Source organism: Lutra lutra, chromosome 9 (genome assembly GCF_902655055.1).
Source record: "Lutra lutra chromosome 9, mLutLut1.2, whole genome shotgun sequence".
Classification (NCBI taxonomy): Eukaryota; Metazoa; Chordata; class Mammalia; order Carnivora; family Mustelidae; genus Lutra; species Lutra lutra.
In genome coordinates this window covers 86,895,207-86,919,365 of record NC_062286.1, presented here as the reverse complement: position 1 = coordinate 86,919,365, position 24,159 = coordinate 86,895,207, and the positions used below count along the sequence as shown (strand labels likewise).

The following is a 24,159-nucleotide window of genomic DNA, read 5'->3' as shown; positions in this document are numbered from 1 at the left end:
AAAGATCAGAGCAGAAATCAATGAAATAGAAACCAAAAAAACAATAGAACAAATCAACGAAACTAGGAGCTGGTTCTTTGAAAGAATTAATAAGATTGATAAACCCCTGGCCAGACTTATCAAAAAGAAAAGAGAGAGGACCCAAATAAATAAAATCATGAATGAAAGAGGAGAGATCACAACGAACACCAAAGAAATACAGACAATTATAAGAACATACTATGAGCAACTCTACGCCAACAAATTTGACAATCTGGAAGAAATGGATGCATTCCTAGAGACATATAAACTACCACAACTGAACCAGGAAGAAATAGAAAGCCTGAACAGACCCATAACCAGTAAGGAGATTGAAACAGTCATCAAAAATCTCCAAACAAACGAAAGCCCAGGGCCAGACGGCTTCCCAGGGGAATTCTACCAAACATTTAAAGAAGAACTAATTCCTATTCTCCTGAAACTGTTCCAAAAAATAGCAATAGAAGGAAAACTTCCAAACTCATTTTATGAGGCCAGCATCACCTTGATCCCAAAACCAGACAAGGATCCCAACAAAAAAGAGAACTACAGACCAATATCCTTGATGAACACAGATGCAAAAATTCTCGCCAAAATACTAGCCAATAGGATTCAACAGTACGTTAAAAGGATTATTCACCATGACCAAGTGGGATTTATTCCAGGGCTGCAAGGCTGGTTCAACATCCGCAAATCAATCAATGTGATACAACACATTAATAAAAGAAAGAACAAGAACCATATGATACTCTCCATAGATGCTGAAAAAGCATTTGACAAAGTACAGCATCCCTTCCTGATCAAAACTCTTCAAAGTGTAGGGATAGACGGCACATACCTCAATATTATCAAAGCCATCTATGAAAAACCCACCGCAAATATCATTCTCAATGGAGAAAAACTGAAAGCTTTTCCGCTAAGGTCAGGAACACGGCAGGGATGTCCGTTATCACCACTGCTATTCAATATAGTACTAGAAGTCCTAGCCTCAGCAATCAGACAACAAAAGGAAATTAAAGGCATCCAAATCGGCAAAGAAGAAGTCAAACTATCACTCTTCGCAGATGATATGATACTCTATGTGGAAAACCCAAAAGACTCCACTCCAAAACTGCTAGAACTTGTACAGGAATTCAGTAAAGTGTCAGGATATAAAATCAATGCACAGAAATCAGTTGCATTTCTCTACACCAACAACAAGACAGAAGAAAGAGAAATTAAGGAGTCCATCCCATTTACAATTGCACCCAAAACTATAAGATACCTAGGAATAAACCTAACCAAAGAGACTAAGAATCTATACTCAGAAAACTATAAAGTACTCATGAAAGAAATTGAGGAAGACACAAAGAAATGGAAAAATGTTCCATGCTCCTGGATTGGAAGAATAAATATTGTGAAAATGTCTATGCTACCTAAAGCAATCTACACATTTAATGCAATTCCTATCAAAGTACCATCCATTTTTTTCAAAGAAATGGAACAAATAATCCTAAAATTTATATGGAACCAGAAAAGACCTCGAATAGCCAAAGGAATATTGAAAAAGAAAGCCAAAGTTGGTGGCATCACAGTTCCGGACTTCAAGCTCTATTACAAAGCTGTCATCATCAAGACAGCATGGTACTGGCACAAAAACAGACACATAGATCAATGGAACAGAATAGAGAGCCCAGAAATAGACCCTCAACTCTATGGTCAACTCATCTTCGACAAAGCAGGAAAGAATGTCCAATGGAACAAAGACAGCCTCTTCAATAAATGGTGTTGGGAAAATTGGACAGCCACATGCAGAAAAATGAAATTGGATCATTTCCTTACACCACACACGAAAATAGACTCAAAATGGATGAAGGATCTCAATGTGAGAAAGGAATCCATCAAAATCCTCGAGGAGAACACAGGCAGCAACCTCTTCGACGTCAGCCGCAGCAACATCTTCCTAGGAACATCACCAAAGGCAAGGGAAGCAAGGGCAAAAATGAACTTTTGGGATTTTATCAAGATCAAAAGCTTTTGCACAGCAAAGGAAACAGTGAACAAAACTAAACGACAACTGACAGAATGGGAGAAGATATTTGCAAATGACATATCAGATAAAGGGCTAGTGTCCAAAATCTATAAAGAACTTAGCAAACTCAACACCCAAAGAACAAATAATCCAATCAAGAAATGGGCAGAGGACATGAACAGACATTTCTGCAAAGAAGACATCCAGATGGCCAACAGACACATGAAAAAGTGCTCCATATCACTCGGCATCAGGGAAATACAAATCAAAACCACCATGAGATATCACCTCACACCAGTCAGAATGGCTAAAATTAACAAGTCAGGAAATGACAGATGCTGGCGAGGATGCGGAGAAAGGGGAACCCTCCTACACTGTTGGTGGGAATGCAAGCTGGTGCAACCACTCTGGAAAACAGCATGGAGGTTCCTCAAAATGTTGAAAATAGGACTACCCTATGACCCTGCAATTGCACTGCTGGGTATTTACCCTAAAGATACAAACATAGTGATCCGAAGGGGCACGTGCACCCGAATGTTTATAGCAGCAATGTCTACAATAGCCAAACTATGGAAAGAACCTAGATGTCCATCTACAGACGAATGGATAAAGAAGATGTGGTATATATACACAATGGAATACTATGCAGCCATCAAAAGAAATGAAATCTTGCCATTTGCGACGACATGGATGGAACTAGAGGGTATCATGCTTAGCGAAATAAGTCAATCGGAGAAAGACAACTATCATATGATCTCCCTGATATGAGGGAGAGGAGATGCAACATGGGGGGTCGAGGGGGGAGGAGAAGAGTAAATGAAACAAGATGGGATTGGGAGGGAGACAAACCATAAGTGACTCTTAATCTCACAAAACAAACTGCGGGTTGATGGGGGGAGGGGGTTGGGAGAGGGGGTGGGGTTATGGATATTGGGGAGGGTATGTGCTATGGTGAGTGTTGTGAAGTGTGTAAACCTGGAGATTCGCAGACCTGTACCCCTGGGGATAAAAATATATGTTTATAAAGCTGTAAAAAAAAAAAAAAAAAAAAAAAAGGATGAATCCCCAAGTTTTGTAGCAACATGGACGGGACTGGAAGAGATTATGCTGAGTGAAATAAGTCAAGCAGAGAGAGTCAATTATCATATGGTTTCACTTATTTGTGGAGCATAACAAATAGCATGGAGGACAAGGGGAGATGGAGAGGAGAAGGGAGTTGAGGGAAATTGGAAGGGGAGGTGAACCATGAGAGACTATGGACTCTGAAAAACGATCTGAGAATTTTGAAGGGGTGGGGGGTGGGAGGTTGGGGGCACCAGGTGGTGGGTATTGTAGAGGGCACGGATTGCATGGAGCACTGGGTGTGGTGCAAAAATAATGAATACTGTTATGCTGAAAAAAAAAAAAACAAAACAAAAAACAAACAAAAAAAAAAAACTCATGTGGTCAATCTCCCTTCCAGCATGTGCTGATACCAGCATAGTGCCTTGTGGGAAGAGCGCGGTATCTCCTGGACTAACGCCAGCACCATAGCTAGTATTAGTAACAGCAAGAAGTCACCTACGCTACGTGATTCTGATTACATATGTGTATAAATACTGAGAAAACAAACACAGATGATTACAGACCCAGCGATGAGCTCTGGGTGAGGAGATCACAGGTGATTTGTTTTTTCTCATATTTTCCAGGCTTTTAAAAATAAGAATGCCGCATTAGGTGGTGGTTTTATAAAAGTACCAGCATCTCAGAGATTACAAGGCTGAGGAATACCTGTTTGCAGAGACCTGGGTCGTCCAAGAAACTGTGAGTGGCCAAGACGGCTGAAATGTATGTGCCCAGTACAGGTGGTTACAGGCTTGCTGCTGGAGAAACGGCTCCCGAAATAAAATAATCAATGTACAGACAAGGAGACACGTTCCTGTGACATTCGGCCTCTAAATCATTGTAATGAACGGCTCTTGCTCACCTCCACAGAAGCAACGGGACAGAATTACTAAGTGACTCCCTTGGGTCAGGGAGAAAATGATGCTCACTGAAGGAGTTGGTCCCCTAGCAGAGCAAGAGCGGCAGGAAACCACAAGGGCTGTGCGGGCAGGGACCCGGGGAGGGATGGATTTCACTGGCAGGCATTGTGTGTGTGTCCCCAACCCTGCCCGATCTGAACCCCCAATTCTAGCAGCTGATCAACAACTGAGGCTGAAGTTGGGCAGACGTGATGTGAATTCCAACCCTGTCCCTTACTGCGTGCTCCTGGGCACATCCCTAACTTCCCGGTGTCCGTGTTTTCACACGGGGAACCAGGGTGTCAGCATGCCCCTCTTCGAGTTACTGTGAAGATGAAAACAAAAATGCATGCGGGCACTGAGCATGCTATAGGGCACAACGAGGCACTCAGAGAGAGGGTTACTACCCTCCGATCACTGGCAGCGTGCACATGAAATCCGCTTTGGGGTCCCGGTCTGAATTTTTCAGCGGCATTCGCTTTTGGTTTGACTGCGGGGTGCGGGGGGGGGGGGGGGGGCCCTTCCTGCAGGGAATGTCAGGAGCATGGGGAATGAGGGCTCAGGGAGCCCTAAGGCTCTTCTGCCAGGGCATGGCTGTGGTGACCACACTCCCAAGGGGACTGGAGGCCTGGGACCAGTCCTCAAGACAGCAGAAACACTGACAGCCTATCTGAGGTCCCTAACATGCTACCGAAGAAATGCCAGGTCTCCACTGCGGGCCCTGGATACAAATATTTATATAGAAGTCCAAAACTAAATGGGCGCCTGGGTGGCTCAGTGGGTTAAGCCGCTGCCTTCGGCTCAGGTCATGATCTCAGGGTCCTGGGATCGAGGCCCGCATCGGGCTCTCTGCTCAGCGGGGAGCCTGCTTCCCTCTCTCTCTCTCTCTGCCTGCCTCTCTGTCTACTTGTGATCTCTCTCTGTCAAATAAATAAATAAAATCTTTAAAAAAAAAAAAAAAAAAAAGAAGTCCAAAACTAAAATTCCCTTAAAAATAGGAAGTATGTTATCACAAGCATCTGAATTTTGCCTGAAGCATCCCACTGCATGTTTCCACAGGTGTCCTGCTGTCACTCAAACTCAAACAGGTCTTGTCCTCATGGCCCCGTTTCTCTTCCTACTTCTCGAATTCTCTGCTGGACATTCATTCAGGCTTAGAACCCTGGAGTCGTCTGTGCTAATACTTCTCCTAGCTGCTTCACACCCACTCAACTTGAGCCTGGGGTTTTCCTGTGAAATCCCCTCTGGGCTGAGCTCAGGACTTAGGACATCACCCCAGGGTGGCCCTGAGGCCTCATTCCCAGCCTCCTGCAGACAGACAGGCCCCCGTCCAGACCCTTTCTGAGGACCAGGACCACGCTGCCTCCCATACGCCCTGATGGACATCTCTGTGTACCACATGACAACTCTTGGGGGTTCCCTTTCTAAATGGTACCAGGCCTGGTGTTCAGGGCCAGCTGTGTGGGGTACCAAATCCCTGAGGACACCCCTATGCTCTCCCTCACCCCAGTCCAACTAGCTCCCTGAATGTCCTCCAACACAATTTGGCTTCCAGCCTCCAAATCTTGGCTTTTGTTCTCATCTGAAGCCCCTTCTGCTCTCCCAAGGGTCCACTCAGCCTGGGTATCCTTCACTGAATGACTTCAATTGTCAAGGATCACAGGAGACAGTCACTTATCCCATTTTACAGATGATCCTAACCACTATGCATATGGCTCCATGAAGGGTAGGGCAGAGGCCCACACTGCAGTTCCCAATGACACAGGATGACACAGCCCCACAGCTTGACTGAGGGCTGCTTATTCGTGCTGGTGACATTTTCCCAGTTCACACAAACTTCAAAGCCAGGGAATGAACCTTATCCTTTCTTCATATCCCACCAGATGAAATGCCATCTGGCCAGGCTCCCACACTTCTGATCCACACCTTATGACACCATGCTGATCCCCACATAATGTTTGCATCTCTATTTCAAAGGCTTTGGTTGTTGTTTTCAAAGGTTGCTCAGCAGGGGATAAAGCAGCTCCAAAGGGATTTCCCAGGGACAGGGCAAGGGAGGGACAGTATAGACTCAGGCTCAGCTCCCACACCATGGGCTGGGGCACTCGTTACTCACCACTCATTTTTAACTGACCAGCTGCCCTGGCTCAAGGCGACTGAGCACATTTATAAGCATGGCAAAGATCCACAATCCTGTGGTCTTGAAACGAGAATTCCCTCATAGTCCACATAGTCACAGAGGTGGTGAGCCCAGGAGATCACTTCTGACCATCACTCTCCCCATCACTACGTCAACAAAAAAAAGCACACAATGAACTGACTCAAAAACGGTCCGGGCTCATCCAGCCGGCAGCACAGATTCCCTCATTTGAGAGCTAGTGGCAAGGAGAGAATTCTGGATAATTACAGAAAAGTTCTGAATTAAGTACTGTGGGCAACCATTCTGATGAGCGTCGGTTGGACACATCTACACCCGGTATTATTTTTATGTTTTAAGTCCAATGGCAACAGGTGCTCAGTGATAACTCGATCTCTGAAAGGCTGGTGCCAAATTTAGGGTAAGTAGATATCTAGACAAATTGGACGGGGGTGTGGGGGGAGCTCAAGTTTTATCTCCTCTGCTACAAGCCAACTTTCGAGCCTTGGGGGTGGTCCCTAAAACACATCTATCTGTCCATTCATTTTAACGTAAAGTTACAATAATGGTGCAGAGATATCATCTTCCCTGAGCCATCTGAGAGCCCCTCCTGTCTACACGATGTTCCAACAAACCTAAATGCTCAGTGTATATTTCTACAAATAAGGACATTCTCCTCCACAACCACAATATAACCACCAAATGAGGAAGTTAACGTCAATACATTATTATTGCCCAAGTCTCTGATCCCATTCAAGTTTTGCTAGTAAGTTTTTCGCCTCTAAAATAAAGGACTAGATATCAATAAAATCCCCCCTAATATTCTAACTGCCTGTCTCAGCAATGGAATTCTATCACAATGCCCACTCACTAAACCCGGGTATTCAACTTGGATTTGGATTCAAACTTGAGTTGAAATCCCATCTCTGCCCCACACCAGGACCAGCAGTAGTATGTTCCTGGGGAAGTCACTTCACCACCCAAAGTCAATCCCAGTCAATCTAAGAGCCTTGTGAATTTCACCCATGGGAACTACCCCCTCCCTATCTAAAAGCATGAGCTCAAAAGGGTCCAAGGGCTATTTTACAGTTAGTTAGCATCAGAGAGCCTCCCTCTGCTCCCAGGTCTGGCCTGGAATCCTGCGCTTGAAATCAAGTTTGGCCTGAAATCAGAGGTGGGAGTCTGGGTGCTAATCACTGGTAAGGTGCTAACTGACCCAGGTATGGTCACATTGGGACAAATGCTAAGGGAACAACTGTGGGGAGTGGGTCACTTCTAGTTCCACACTCCCAGGGAAGTGGTCAGCAATGAACACATGTGCCTTGGAACAAACCCTCCCGAGGAGGTTGCTGGTAGCTTCTAGATGGAACTGTATCGTTTTGGGTAACCCGAGGCAGCACGGGGACTTAAGTGAACCACTGAGAACAGAGTTAACCTCTGGGGCTTTGCTGGGTCCCAGCTGCTCCCATGAAGCTTTAACAAAAACTGTTCTTCAGTAGTCTGAGGGAAAATCTTTGAAAAATACCTCCCTGGAAGCAGCTTCCCCATCTCAAAAGATGTAGCACGGTGCTTTAAAACACCTAACCCGCATGATTTAATAAGCGAGGCAGCAATGTCAAGGCCAGACTGTAGACCAGCAATGCTCCTCACCACTGAGCAAAGAGCTGCATGGTTTGAGCCCTTCAGAATATCAAGTGGGCTCGGCCAGGCAGAAAGGGTTCTTAACAATTGCCCCTTGTTATCTGCGGAAAAGTTCTCTTTGACTATTCATGGTCAAAAGTTGAATATGAGAGGGGATCCGGTATCTAAATGTTTTGCTCATGTGCAAATAAGAGCTCATAGTGTTTTAGTCAATTATAAATTATTAAAGGAAAAGAAAGAATGTTAATCCTTTCCTAACAGATATCTTTTTGTCAAAGGTACTGCTTTTTGGAAAGTTAACCTAATGAACTATTGCATGTGATTAAATTGAATTTTCCACTGACCTCAACAGAGCAACTGAGTGTGAGAAAGGAGGAGGGAACTCCACAGAGTTCCAGTTCTCTGCAGCAGAGATGTAAACACATTTATAACACCATGACTTTGCTGAGGAGTCCAGTGCTATTTTGTTCCAAACCAGGCACCTGCCAGGGAAACCTTACTCTGGGGCTTGAGGCATCAGGTGGATTTCCATAGCGTAAAAAAATCACAAAGGTGGATGACACCACGAGGAACTACTGGAAGCCTGACACAATGCCAGGTAGTTTTCCACATAATTTTCACTCCTTCTAATACGCCCTAGAGAGAAATGCTGCCGGCTGCATCACCAACTAAAACCACACTGTAACTGTGACAGCATGCTGGTGACAACACTTTAAGCAGGGAGCCACAGACATTTGGCTCCAATCTTTTTAGCCATGGGGACGAGTGGGAAGCAGGACGGGCCTCGGGTTTTCTCACCTTCCTTGACAATGATGCCGTGGCAGGCCCGGCTGTGGGGAATTAAGAAGTCCCTCCACTGTGGGGATTTCCTGCCGGGGAGCCTCCCTTCCCTTTGGTACTGCTCAAGAGGGCAGTGGAAAACTCAGGCTAGAATACCAACGTCTCTTTCGGTGCAATGAAAGCAAGGCTTCGGGGCAGCATGGTGAACATAAAATAAAGATACACAAAAATGGGCGGGGGGAGCATCCCTCCACAGATACTGATGTTGGAAATATAATTTTGGGTTTTTACAACATGTAACGCTTAGCACAAATGTGTCCAAGCAGATGCGCGCCTGAACTGTGACTGAGGCCTGGTGGGGAGCTAGCTATCACCTTCCAGGAGAGGAGCACACGTTCCTCAGGCAGCTCTTGAGAGCGAAGGGGAAAAAGTTAAAGAAGAGCAAACTCCGATTCTATTTAAGGGAGAGCTTTCGAGCAATCTGTGTTCTGCAAAAATGGAACTGGCTGACTGTTGAGGTAGAAGTGTTCTGGCAGAGCTGGTGGCCATCTGTCAGGGGTGGGGCAGTGGCCCAGCACCCAGCTCCATGAGGGGCTGGTGGAGTGAGGCTCCTCTATGTGAGAGCCCACAGTACCCCCAGCACCCAGCACCCAGCTCTGGGAAGGGCTGATGGAGTGAGGCTCCTCTATGCTGAGAGACCAGAGTTCCCCCAGCACCCAGCACCGGGAGGTGCTGATGGAGTGAGGCTCCTCTATGCTGAGAGCCCATAGTACCTTCAGCACCCAGCACTCAGCACCCGGCTCCGGGAGGGGCTGGTGGAGTGAGGCTCTTCTATGCTGAGAGCCCACAGTACCCCCAGCACCCAGTACCCAACACCCTGCTCTGGGAGGGGCTGGTGGAGTGAGCTCCTCTATGCTGAGAGCCCACAGTTTCCCAGCACACCAACCGGATTACAGCTCGAGAAAAAGTAGACATAGAGAGAGACATCTGGTTAATGGTTTCAATTTGAGGCTTTGTCTTTTCTCATTCTTCCAAGTGAAAGGAAAAAAAAAAAATGACAAGGTATTCCAGGGAATTTCTAGATAGTTCAGAATGCTTTCTTTGTCTTATTTCCCTTCCAATCATCTCATTCAATTTCTCAGTATTTCATTCTTTACTATAATACCAAGAATACATTTTTTAAAAAAATGGATTAGAAAGAAAACAAAACAAGTCAAGGATGTTTAACAGCTCCCAAAGAAGGTACGTTGGAGGGCGAGAGGCTGAAATTGGAAAAAAATAAATAAAATTAAGCTCAGGTATTTATCTGTTCATGCTAACTGCATTTCTACCACAGTTAATGAAGAGTTATAGGTAAAGGACAACAACGTTTCTTTCAAGTGACCTGCCTGGGAAAAAAATTATAGGAGTATCAGGTTAGTGGAAAAAGAATCAGACTGCTCATGCAAAATGAAATTTCTACATCAGCCTCAGACTCTGTGATAGCTGGTGTGATTCATACTCAGGCCTATGTCTCATTTCTCTTTCCACGTCACAAAAATAACCTAAGCACTAACACAAAAACACTACCCAATAAATGAAGTCTTTCAGTGGATCTAAAGAGAGACTGAGCAGACCCTCCAACACTACATGAAATTTTAGACAAATATTTCCCCACACCCACTACATTCGGTGTATCATTTTCTTTCTAGCTTTCCCACCTGCTCCCTTCCCACCCCACATGAAACAAATCCTCCTGTTACAAAGAAAAAGGGAAAAGTCAAGTAAATGTAACACAGGTGATAATACTGACTTATTTTATAGCAAACTCTTAAGTGATGACCAGCAGCCTCAGGTACGACCCGCATTAGACTCATACAAGGAATAACACTAACTTTTGCAAATGGCGGCGGGGCTCATCATTCTTTGGCAAGGCCCTCAGTATCTGCCACACATCATCTGTAGCAGTCACTACTGTAAATATATCAGGTATGCGCATTTAGACAAGGGGGACACCATCAACCTGAGGTGATTCAAGGTGGTCTGGGTCACGTTGGGATACAGAGCACGTGGGAAGAAAACCGGGTGACAAACCAACTGGGTTGAGGTACCATTGGTCCCCACCTGAGTGACAGCTGTCAGCCTCTGGCATCATACTGGGGCATGCCCATGGCCACCTGAGCTAACACTGGCCAGGACTGTGGTATGGGCATCATCGGTCCAGGAGGGGGGAAAAACCCACCCGGTTCAAAGTGTTCTTCGCTCCTTCCCACTCTATGCATGAAGGTGCGTGGACAGGGTTGTGTGAGACACAGAAGACCTGATGCGGTGATGCGGGCAGAGTGGCTGGCATTCCCCACGAGGAACCTCCAGAAAATGGATGCCAGGAGACAGAGACACATGCAGGGATCCCTACCACACACAAGTGTCAACCTCCATAAGACTCCAGACTCCAAAATCTCCAGGAAAAGACAAGCATGGTATTTCTCCAAAGACAATTAGAAAGAGGTCAACTTTAAAACAGACCCTTTTAAACACACACACATGAACTAGAAGGATGAACGCTCTCCCCTCCAAAAACACCAGGCTTCTTCGCCTTGCCTAACAGGAAGTAGTTGAGCTCTAATCCAGGTCCTCCGGCGTGGGGCGCACTCACCTAGCGTGTCCTTCAGGTTCTTCACCAGGGAGCCCTTCTTCAGGCTGTTCTTCCTTTCCACGTAGTTGGACGGCACGTAGCCCGTCCGGTTGGCTGCATTCCTCACCCGCCACCATGTCTTGGAGTCGTCCAGCAGCCATAGGCGCTCGTTCTTCTTGATGTCCAGCTCCTGGTCCTGTTGGGCTGTGTAGTCCCACTTCGCTATCACAATAACTTCTTCTGTCATCTTTCATGGAGTCCTTCTGCCAGCAAAACATTTGGAGACGTTCATTAGAGAACCAACCAAACACTTCACCCTGCGCATCAACTTGAAAAATTATGCACTGACAGCTTTTATTACAACTTGGCAACCGATTTCCTCCTGGGTCTCAAAATGACCTTAAGATGACCTTCTTTCAGCATGCTTTAGTATTCTGTTTAGAGACGGCAACTTAAGAAAACAAATCCTCATTTTGTATACTGGGAAATCTGCTTGCTGGGCCAAAACTGAAAACAAACTTTCCAAAAATTCTAAGTAACGATGTCATAATTAAATGTGTTCACTTGATTAAGTAACAGCAGCTCCTTGTAGCTATGTTTATAGCCGTGTCCCAAGATCTGCTGAATTTTACGAGTGCACTTAATGTACACACGCACCCAAACTGCTCTTATAAATTAAAACTAAAATAAATGTGGTATCCTGGACGGGCTCCTGAAACAAAAAGGAAATCAGTGGAAACAACAGTGAAATCTCAACAAGATGTTGTTAATAGTAACACATACCAGTGTTTGTCCCTTAGTTTTGACAAATGTACCATGGCTGTGGGAGATGTTAGCACTAGATAGCAAACTGAGGAAAGGATATATGGGAATGCTCTGCACTATCTTTGCAACTTTTCCATACATATGAAATTACTCTTGAGGGGTACCTGGGGGGCTCAGTCAGTTAAGCATCTGCCTTCGGCTCAGGTCATGATCTCAGGGTCCTGGGATCGAGGCCCGAATCAGGCTCCCTGCTCAGTGGGGAGTCTGCTTCTCCCTTGGCCTTTGCCCCTTTCCCTACTCCTCTCTTTCTCAAATAAATAAAATATTTAACAAAATAAAATAATAAAATAAAATTACTCTTGAAACCTGGGCACTCATAACTGGCAAAATTTGGAAGTGATCAAGATGTCCTTCAGGAGGTGAATGAATAAACTGTGGTACATCCAGGTAATGGAATGTTACTCAGTGATAAAAAGAAATGAGTTATCAAGCCATGGAAAGGCACTGCTAAGGAAAGAAGCCACTCTATAAAGGCCACCCCGGTCTCATTCTCACAAAGACCCTTTCCTTGACCAAACTTTAGTCAGGCCCCTCTGAATCCTCTTCCCAGACTAGGCCTCAACGTCTACACTTCCACATTTGTCTCTGCGTGTCCCAATTTTACCAAGAATCCTGCCAAGCTGGTTTAGCCAGAATCCTCCACTCTTACCCAGGTGATGCCCCATTGCCTGGCTTACCTTCAGGAAGACTCCTATCAGGTCAGTTTACTCAGAATCCCTCCTGTTTCCTCTCAGTAACTCCATTCAACTATGGCCTACCTTACTCCTTGGCTATGAACTGCCATTTTTCCTTCTTGTATCTAGAATTAAGCCCAAATGTAACTCCCCTGCAGTAATGCCTCTCAGTAACTTCTGCTTCACCCTTCGTATGTATGTATGTATGTGTGTATGTGTGTGTGTATGTGTGTGTGTGTGTATGTATGTATGTATTTATTTATTTGACAGACAGAGATCACAAGCAGGCAGAGAGGCAGGCAGAGAGAGAAGAGGAAGCAGGCTCCCTGCTGAGCAGAGAGCCCGATGTGGGGCTTGATCCCAGGACACCGGGACCAAGACCGGAGCCGAAGGCAGAGGCTTTAACCCACTGAGCCACCCAAGCACCCCTGCTTCACCCTTCTTTAACAAGTGTCACGAATATTTTTTCTCTTTACCGATGCCAACTCTATGACATTCTGGAAAAAACAAAGCAATGAGATAGTAAAAAGATCAGCAGTTGCTGGGGCAAGGGAGGCAGGTGGGATGAACAGGTGGAGCGTAAGATTTTTAAAGGAGTGAAACCGCTCTGTATGATACTTTAATAGTGGATACATGTCATTATACACTTGTCGAGACCCATAAAACAGGCTACACCAAGAGTGAACCATCGCAAAATATAAAGTTTATGAAAACCAGAAATAAATATAGTGTATTATATATCTAGTTAAGACAGTTCTGGAAGTAATAAATAGCAGAGGCATAGCTGAATGACTGAAATGAATATAGTTATCAACTGTGTCAGCAGCTCTGTACTTTTTGGGTACAAGATGGCCCAGTATTTCTTCCAGCAAAAAATTTTGAAATTCAGTCCTTCGACTGACTGCGTTTCCTTAAAACTTGGAAGGAAGGGATAATGGAAAGACTACTGACTAAAACTCTCTTCCCCTCTGACAGAGACAATTCCTCATCCCTTTCTATGGATGACTTTAGGATTATAGAGGGAATCATGTGCACTGGCTCCATGGAGGCATGAACACCATTTTTAAGTAACATGACACTTTCTACTGGATGCTAAGGAGACTTATAAATAATACATGTTCTCCTGTTTCTTGAATTAACTTCCAAATTTAGAGATAACAAACCTTTCGGGAAGGAGGAAATATTTAATAAACCTTATGCATGATGTATGTAACATTCAAGAGGACAGAGTTTCACACAACACTCATTTCCAAGCTGCAGACCATTTTGTTACATACTTTTGGGAAATCTCCAGGCCCTACTATGTATTTCTCTCTCTCCTGACCTTTCTGTCAGGGTTAAACTTTTCAAAGTCATAAAGGCGGTTTTTCTCTCCTTTCTTTTATTTTTTTTAAATAATAATGAGAGCAGTAATAGGATTGAGGGTCAGAGAATATCCCATTTGAATACCAGGTTTGTCTCTTAATTACACAGTTTTCAAGAGAGTTCTTAACAAGACCAGCCCATCACATAAGACCAATCAGAGCAATTTATTACTTTCCGGCGTGATTTAACTGCATGAACAGCAGTCAAGTATGGAGCTAGCTTGGCAGAGTACACTAACATCACTGAGAGCTTAAACACGTGTGGTGCCACGGCTCTAACACAGACCAATGGTATCAGAATCTTGAGGAGTGAGGTCTGAGCATCAGGTTTTTACAGTTCATCTTTCTGGCAGGTCTTAGAAGGGAAAAACCAAGTAAGAGGGAACTGAGTCACCAAACGCCACCTCAGGATACTTTCCGTGGGTCATCAGACTACGGATGATTCACGAGAACTCTGAATGCGTGATGGGTACCTGACACAAGTCAATTCGTTTACTCTCCAGAACACCCACCTTCCAGGAAGTTGGTATGTTTTAGGAGACTGAAGATCACAGAGATTAAGTGATGGGTGTATAACAGAATCAGGATGTGAGCCCTGGGTCTGTCGACTCCCAAATTAGTGCTCATGTGCCCCCTTTCGGGGTGGGTGGCTGGGTGAGGGTCTAATGTGTGCCCTGCATTTTGATGGGCTTATTCCAATCCAGGAAATCTAGGATTCTAGACCAGGTGAAAATAAAAAGTTCCCTCGCACCTAGAAAATGATAGCAATGGGTTACAAACCTATTCTAATTGACTTACGACAGCTTCCCATCACTATAAAAACTTCACGAGGTCAGCCAATCAACAGGTGCTTTGTCCCTGTGCTTTAGACGGTAGCCAATCAACAACCACCTCACCCCGATGGAGTCCACCAATCAATAACCACCTCACCCCAAAGGTAATAGAATCCACCAATCAATAAATGCCTTACTCCAGGGTTTCTGAGTGTTAGCCAATCAACAGCAGTCCCAATGGAAAGACGAGATGGGAGTAATAGCAGGGGCGAGGGAAGGAGGTGATGCTGAACCAGGTGCATGGCAGGAAACCGGGATGTGGGGAAAAGGGAAAGGCGGCTGATTTCAGTCTTAGAAGATGGGTGGGTGGGTGGTCAGTGGAGTCAGAGGGGGGCTCTCCAGGATAGAAAGGTCTAAGCAAAAGAATTAAGAATACTAAGCAAGAGAATTAAGAATAATGATTCCAGAAAATCATTTAAAATAAAAAGTGAGCAGAATGTTATCTCTGGATATCTTTTTTTTTTTAACGTTTTTAATTCCAGTTAGTTAACAGCATAACAGTAGTTTCAGGTGTATGAGACAGTGATTTGAAAATTCCAAAGAACACCCAGTGCTCATGACAAATGCCCTCCTTAATCCCCATCTCCTATTTCATCCATCCCCCCACCTACCTCCCCTCTGGTAACCATCAGTGTGTTCTCATTAGTCGGCTTCTTGGTTTGTCTTTCTTTTTTCCCTTTTGCCTGTTTCTTTTGTGAAATCACCTGGTATTTGTCTTCCTCTGACTTATTTCACTTAGCATTATACTCTCTAGATCCAGCCATGTTATTGCAAACGGCACGATTTCACTTTTTATGGCTGAGTAATATTCCATTGTATATGTATACCACATCTTCCTTATCCATTCATCAGCTGAAGGGACACTTGGGCTGCTTCCATAAGCTGGCTACTATAAATAAAGCTGCTCTAAACCTAGAGGTGCATGTATCCCTCTGAATTAGCGTTTCTATATTCTTGGGTTAATACCCAGTTGTGTGATTGCTGAATCATATGGTACTTCTATTTTCAACTTTTTGAGGAACCTCCATACTGTTTTCCACAGTGGCTGCACCAGCTTGCATTCCCACCAGCAGTGCAAGAGAGCTCCTTTGGGTGTCCTCTGGTTTTGTTTTGTGTTTTTTGTTTGTTTACTTGTTTGTTTTTAAGCCATTTCAATGTGAAGTTCTGTACCTTTCCCCCACCCCGCACATCACCCTGTAGCCCAGCAGAGGTTTCATTTTCCTTCACTTCGCCAACACAGGTCAGAAAAGCCACCTCGAGGCCCATCTGGAGGCAACTCCAGGTTGGCCAAGAGTTCAAATCCCATCCCTTTTGCTCAGGGGCTCAACAGGAGGCCACGTTCTTTCAGTTGCTATAGTGTGTGGGATATACTGGAATAGAAAGAAATGCAGCTGAATCAAGATTATTCCATACCAAAATTAGATTTAATTTTCTAATAGCAAGAAGCCTTAACAGAACAAAGTCTGAAAAAGTACACTCTAACTGCTGAATGTTAAGTGAGACAGTATTTTGATTTAGTCTAAGTATCAGAGAGATCAGCACCCAAAAAGTAGGCACGTTTATCACTTCAGCTTAGGAGGTTCAAGAAATCTCATTTTTGCCTTTGTTAACTGTAGCTAATTAAGTGATCATGTAGGTCGAACCAACAGAAAGAAGAACCACATATTTGATATCATACAGCCAGATCCTATCTTAAATGCCATGTGGCCGCTATAGAATAGAGCTTAGCAAGAACCTCATGTCATACTGGATAAAAGGAACACTCAAAGAACCTAGCAAATGAAGCTGCTTTTTTCAAGATTTAGGTGGGAGAAGATTTAAAAAAAAAAAAAAAAAAAGTCTAGAATAGCTATAAAAACTTTCTTAGCTCAAAAGTTTTCACTAATTCCTAAAATATCAAGGACCCTATTTTCTTTCTAAAAAACAACCCTGTCCCACCGTGTGAGAGTGGTTGTTTGGGCTTTAGGCACCTGATTTGATGCGAAGTTCAAGGATAAGGAGGACTGATGATTCAAGGTTAATATACGACTGCCTTGTGGGACATCTGCGTGGCTCAACCGGTTCAGTGTCCGCCTCTTGGTTTTGGCTCAGGTCATGATCTCAGGTCATAAGAGGGACCCGCGTTGGGCTCTGCCCTCAGCACAGAGGCTACCTAAGACTCTCTTTCTCTCTCCTCCTCTGCCCCTCCCCCCATATCCTCTTTCTCTCTGAATAAAAATAATTCTTAAAAATTTTTAAAAGAAATACATATACATATACATCTGCCTCATTTACGCTTCTATGAACAAACTAATTTAGCTCACAACAGAAAAGACCGGAGTCACAGAGCTTTGAAAAACTGCCAATTTCACTTTGCAATATAAACCGTACATGGACAGAACAGGATTTCTGAAACTTAAGGCAAAATAAATAGATAGATAAGTAGACAGACCAAAAAGGTGTAACTCCTTACCCCCAGAATATTAACTTGGAATTTCAGAAAAGTATCTATGTGCACACGTGGATACAGACCTATCAAAATATATGTGTCTATGGGCAAATAGTGTAGAGAGCAATCATGTAGGAAATGAAAGTAAGACTATGCAAAAAAAATTTGATTTTCAACATATAGTCTGAATTACTCAAATAATAATGTATTTCACTACAGGTCTAAAGGACTTTTTTTCCTTTGTAATATTTCATGCCTTCAATGTAGTCAACTTATTATTATGGAAAGTCATTCAAATATAGGCTTTTAGCAGATGAGGAACGAAAGAATGATAGACCCCCAAAGGTATCCCAAACCTCCTATCTTACGAACCCGCGAATGTGCTAGATTACATAGCAGAGTGTAATTAAGGGAGCTCATCAGCTCATTTTGAGAAGGGGAGATTATCCTGGATTATCCAGGGGGCCCAAAGCAGTCACAAAAGTCCTTATCAGCAGGAGAGGGAGGCAGAACAGTCAGAAATTTGGAAACGCTACACTGTTTCATTTGAAGACAGAGGAAGGCGCTGTGAGCCAAGGGAAGAGGGTAGCTCCATGAGCTGGAAAAAGTGAGGAACAGATTCTCCCCTAGAGCCTCCAGAAGGAACAAAGCCCTGCAGAAACCCTGATTTTAGCCCTGTGAGCCCAGGTATGGGATTTCTGACCTCCAGAAATGCGAAGAGGTTAAGTGTGGGCTGAGTTAAGCCACAACAGCAAACCCATGCAGTGAGTAAATTCCACTAAGGTCAGTCCCCAAAGGGAACACCTTCTGGATTTTCCCACCTGTATTATAATGCCTTTGTCCCTTGGTGTCTATCGGCAAATATTTAAAAACAGGACACTTGCATTAAGGAGATCTACTCAAAGAAAGAGTCCCAGAAGCAAATGAAGTACCTTCTAACTTCCTTATTAAAGTTTCAAGTTGTGCTGTAGATAAAAGACTTGCCAGATGCCAACTCATTTGACAGGAGTTGGCAGGAATGTGTGGTACCCTGTGGGGGAACAGAAAGGCCAGTTGGTGGCTCTTTACAAGCAGGATCAGTAATTACAGCTAATACACTTCAACTTTAAGTAGGACACAATATGGAATCCAGAGGCTGTTCCAACTCACAGTAAGTTAATTAAGCCATGACAAGAGTCAAGGTCTTACTACTTCACCGAGGCACACAAATGCGCCACACATAAAAGAGAAAATAAACAGTGGCGCGAGGCTCGCTGCACCTTTTTACTGAAGAAGGGGAGAGGTGCCAATGGAAGCTGCCAGCTGGGTGGTTGAAGGGTGCATGCTTGTAGGTGAGCAAAGCCATCCCCCTCATCCCTACACGACACTGCTGTGTATGCGCGAGCTTGTCAGATGTTTCCGGCAACCTTCTGAAACAGAGGTCATCTACAGGTATCGTCAGTGACCGATCATCCTCGGGCATAATTAAATAACCTGTCCAAATCCACAGGGCTGTAAATGGCCTGGACAGGGGTCTGAAGCCAAAGGTTTATATCCGTTATCCTCTCTGGCCTTGAAGTGTTTGCCGGGAGCAGAATTCTACAGCATGTCTAGAGAAAGAAATCCGGAGGGCAAGGCAGATACGGACACATGAGAACCAAATTTCAATTTTCTTTTTGATAAATGGGTAAGCAAAAATCCTAAGGGAGGAAGAGACCAGATGCTCCTGGTCTTCCAGGTGCCGTCCGGGAAGGCCTTGTTGGCTTTTTAACAACCCACTGGAGGAGGGGCAAAGGCAGACCAGCTGCAAGGGACGTTTCCCCGATTCCCAAACATAAAGTTGAAGAGCTCAGTTCCTCCCTTGGTGCCAGTGCAGGCCCACTGGTGTTGCCCCAAGCAGACGGCCACCTCCCTGCAGCCGTTCCTGGCTAAGCAGGGCGGAAAGGGACAGGGCTCAGGCTTCTGACACACTGAGAGCCCCGCGGGTTATTTAGGACAAGGTCTTTTTTATGATTTGCTGCTAATTCTGTTGGATGACAGAGCCTGTGGCCTGTAAAGTCTCTGAATTTGCAAAGTTTCCTTTGTGATTGTTCCTCTCCAGCTGGAGAAGGCTAGGGTTTGAAATGCACTGTAACACCAGCCAGGCAGGTGACGCTGGGGGAAGTTGCCTGACCTCTCTGACCTCCACTGCTGTGTTTGGCGGTGGGGTCGGGGCTTCTGTGAGGATGAAATGAAACAATCCACAGGAAGCACCCGCTACCTGGTCCATGCTGGATGCGTGGCAGACATTCTTGCTCCCGCTACGTCATGGGACGCCAATCACAGGACTCACCAGACTTCAATGCAGACTTTGCGGGGCTTCAAAAATACATCACCCTAGATTTTGACAGTTTCAGCTAAAAACAGTGAGAGAATTTAAAATAACAGTTAATACCCAATGCTCTAAGGTAGTGTCACAAAATTGAGATGCCGTAGTGCCATCAATCCTATTTTGAAAGTTTTACCAAGAGATCCCCATGGGTCACAGATACACCCTAGCTCCTGCTGGGGCTAATACAGATGATATCTGCTTGCATTCAGCCTAGAGAGAATTTTCATGTGTCCACAGTATTTATCACAATACATTTTACAGACAAATAGGTGTAGCCAAGTTATTTCCAAAACATAAATATTTTAAAGATTTTATTTGTTTGAGAGAGAGAATGCATGGGGCGGGGAGGGGCAGAGAGAGAAGCAGACTCGCTCCTGAGCCAGACATCGGGCTCGATCCCAAGACTCTGGGATCACGACCTGAGCCAAAGGCAGACACCCAACTGACTAAGCACCCAGGTGCCCCTTAAAACATAAATTTACAGTGTGTGCTGAGGTTTATTCCAGAGAACCGGCCAGTGAAACAACACCGAAGAGGGGAGGTCGCTGGGCTTTTTTTCTTCTTCTCCTTTGCTGCCTGCTCCTCCCTGGTGCTCCTGGCCCCTTCCCCACCTCTGGAGCTCTGCAAGCGAGCTCCCTGCTGGCCCCAGGGCTCTTGCTCTGGGCCTCTATTCCCAGTGCTGCTGGCTGTGCATACCACCAGTGTTTCCCCCCTGCCCCCGGGGCTTGCCCTCATGACCCAGAGCAGCTCTGACCACTTTCTAAAGACTAATTACAGTATCAGCAGAAGCTCAAGCACACAATCTGCCACACGATTTCTTTTTTAAAATTGTGGTAAAATACACATAATGGAAGATCTACCATTTTAACTAATTTTAAGAGTACAGTTCAGTGGTAGTAAGTACATTACACTTGGACAACCTGCATCTCCAGAACTTCTCTGTCTTCTAAAACTGAAACCAGATACCCATTACACACTAATTTCCCATCGCTCCTCACCCCCCCAACCCCCAGCAACCACCATTCTACTTTCTGTCTCTATGAATGTGACTACTCGTTTAAGTGTTTGTCCTTCTGTGCCTGGCTTATTTCACTCAGCATAAAGTCCTCAAGGTTCATCTACATTGTACCAAGTGTCAGAATTCCCTTCCTTTTTAAGCCTGAAAAATATTCCATTGCATGGATAGACCACATTTTGTTTATCCATTCAACCGGCGATGGACATATGGGCTTACTTTCCCCTCTTGATTTTTATGAATAACACTGCTGTTGAACATGAATGGGCAAATATTTCTCCAAGACTCTGTTTTAGATTCTTTGGGGTACATACCCCAAAGTGGACTGGATCATACGGCAACTGTTTCAGTTTTTTTGAGGGGCCTCTATCCTATTTTCCATAACAGCTGGCACCCTTTTCGATTCCCACCAGCAGTGCACAAGGGTCCCAATTTCCCCACATCCTCACCAACATTTGCTATTTAGTTGTTTGATAGCAGCCATCCTAGTGGGTTTGTACACATACTTTAAGTGAACCTTCTTTTTAATGGATACTGAAGAGGATTTGTTAGTGGATGGCAATCTCAAGAAAAAGAAAGGGTGTTTTTTTTTTTTAAACATATAATGTATTATTTGCCCCAAAGGTACAGGTCTGTGAATCATCAGGCTTACACATTTCACAGCACTCACCATAGCACATACCATCCCCAGTGTCCATAATCCCACCACCCTCTCTCTACCCACCTCCCCCCGGCAACCAACCCTCAGTTTATTTCGTGAGATTAAGAGTCTCTTATGGTTTGTCTCCCTCCTGATCCCATCTTGTTTCATTTTTCCCTTCCCTACCCCCATAACTCCCCACTCTGCCTCTCAAATTCCTCATATCAGAGAGATTATATGATAATTATCTTTCTCTGATTGACTTATTTCACTCAGCATAATACCCTCTAGTCCCATCCACGTTGCAAATGGCAAGATATCGTTTCTTTTGATGGCTGCATAGTATTCCATTGTGTATATGTACTACATCTTCCCTATCCATTCATCTGTTAATGGACATCTAGGTTCTTCCCATAGTTTGGCTGTTATGGGCATTGCTGCTATAAACATTCAGGTGCAGGTGCCTCTTTGGATCACTACATTTGTATCTTTGGGGTAGATACCCACTAGCGCGATTTCTGGGTCGTAGGGTAGGTCTATTTTCAACTTTTTTAGGAACCTCCATGCTGTTTCCCAGAGTGGCTGTACCAGCCTGCATTCCCACCAACAGTGTAGGAGGGTTCCCCTTTCTCCACATCCTGGCCAGCATCTGTAGTTTCCTGACTGGTTAATTTTAGCCATTCTGACTGGTGTGAGGTGGTATCTCACTGTGGTTTTGATTTGTACTTCACTGATGCTGATTTGTACTTCCCTGATGCTATAGCCCAGGAGTACAGGTCTGTGATTGACTTGGAGCACTTAGAAAGAAAGTTTTATACTTTATAACTCATCTCCGGTGTTCTGCTCTATCTCATGCCCATTTTTTTTCTTTTTAAGTGAACACTATTAATTTATACATACTAGCAGGATCAGACACTCCCCCAAATTGAACCATATTAAGAAAAACACCTCAAAATGTGAGTTTGTAGGTGTTCATCACCAAGCAGCTAATTTTACTACATGAAATGCCTGGACACAACCGGAATTCCAAAGACTAGACTAGTAAGTCGATACGACTCATTAGTGCCCCGGAAATATTCCAGAAGAGAGAGAATTGGGAGTTCTGTTGCTTCAGTAGAATCTAGGAAGTGCTACTCTTTATACTACTTTTAGACATAATTTACCACTCAGGCCGTGAGAGTATCCATTTTACTAACCTTTGCTAACTGTTCTCCATTTCTGCATGAGCCTCTTAGACATTTGTCACACTAAGAAGAAGGTTATGAATGTTAAGGCCTGAGTACCATCATTTGGAGACTTGCTGTCAACATAATAAGCCAATTTCATCATACAGTATTAATTGTAAAACACATGGAATTCCAAACACCTGCACTGGACCTGGAACCAACAGACACAGCCTTACACTGACCCGGAAGATATCACAGTAACGGGGTCATGAGACAAAGGAGAACAGTGGAAACCGCTCCCTCCGCCCCTCCTCCCCCAAAAGCAAACTCCTAGAGGCAGAGCAGGGATATGGCTAGGCAGGCAGGAGAAATGAGGAGATGCTGGTAAAAAGGATGTAAGCTTTTTAACTATAAGATGAATAAGGTCTGACATCTCCTGGAAAACAGTGACTACAGTTGATAATAGTGTATTGGATAACTGAAATTTGCAGAAAACTTCAATGCTCTCACCAAAATAAATAAATATGTGGTGTGATGGGTGTTTTCATTAACATCTAGGTGGGGAGAATCCTTTCATGATGTATACGGTAAATCACCACAATGCACACTTTAAATATCTTACAATTTAATTTGCCAATTACACATCAATAAAGCTGATATAAAAAAAGGGAAATACTCACCTATGAAAATGGACATTGTTCACTTTGGTGAAATTTGACCCTCTGTTAACCCAACCAAGGGAGTGTGAAGTATTTTTAGACAATGCATGCCCACTGCTCCCAAAGCAGACATACAACCATGGAGCGCCATTTTTAGGGGTTTATTAGGCTTTGCTATTTTTCCCCACAAAAGTAACTGTAACTGTTATAACTTCAGTATCTATTTCTTTAAACATATCAAAATGTCAATGTAATGGACAATGTAACATATGTAAATGTCATGAGTTTTCTTGGTTTCCTAATGAATTCAGCTTCGCTAATCAATACCTGACCTTCTTCCTGACCACCTTGTTATTCACAGTCCTCTGCCTAATGCGGAAACACATGCGAGTGAAACGAGCAGCACAGTGACTTTAAAAACACTCCACGTTATCAAGGTCTCAGTGTTCAAATAGAATTAAGCTGCCAAAATCATTTTCATTCTTCAGATATGTAAGGTTTGTGCCCACCTTCCCAAGTACTCTAGATTTTCAATTCTCCTATATAATGTGTTAAGAAAAATTACAGAACACCCGTCCTTACCTAGCCCTGGAAATGGGGAGCTTCCCCCGTCATGCTGAGGACAGCGCCTGGTCCAGGTCAGGGATCTGGAATACGGAAGGGTTCCTGGCTACTCCAGTTTTTTACTCACTACACACACATACCTACAAATGCTTTTGTCAAGATAAATACTGACGTTTATTCCAAACATGCAATTCTTTTAAGGATGTCTTCGGGGACCTAGGTGGCTCAGTCAGTTAAGCATCTGCCTTCAGCTCGTGATCTTGGGGTCCTGGGATTCAGCCCTGGGGCAGGGAGCCTGCTTCTTCCTCTCCCTCTCCCACTGCTCCTGCTCCTTCTCTCTCTCTCCCTCCCATTTGCACATGCTCTCTAACAAATACATAAAATCATTAAAAAAAAGACAAGACAAGAAAAAAAAGATGATTTTCCTATCATTTCAC

The 24,159-nt window shown here is 44.3% G+C and overlaps 1 protein-coding gene across 4 annotated transcripts in view; it reads right to left on the bottom strand.

The window, feature by feature from the left end:
* The window catches only part of NCK2 (NCK adaptor protein 2), a 156,680-nt gene that overhangs the window by 35,247 nt on the left and 97,274 nt on the right, over positions 1-24,159 (bottom strand). For 3 of the 4 annotated variants that reach the window (XM_047744700.1, XM_047744697.1, XM_047744698.1), the window contains one exon: positions 11,226-11,467. In XM_047744700.1, coding sequence (XP_047600656.1) covers positions 11,226-11,451 — 226 coding nt within the window. In that variant the 5' untranslated portion in view covers positions 11,452-11,467. The remainder of the gene's footprint in view (positions 1-11,225; positions 11,468-24,159) is intronic. The other variant, XM_047744699.1, reaches the window with a different exon arrangement.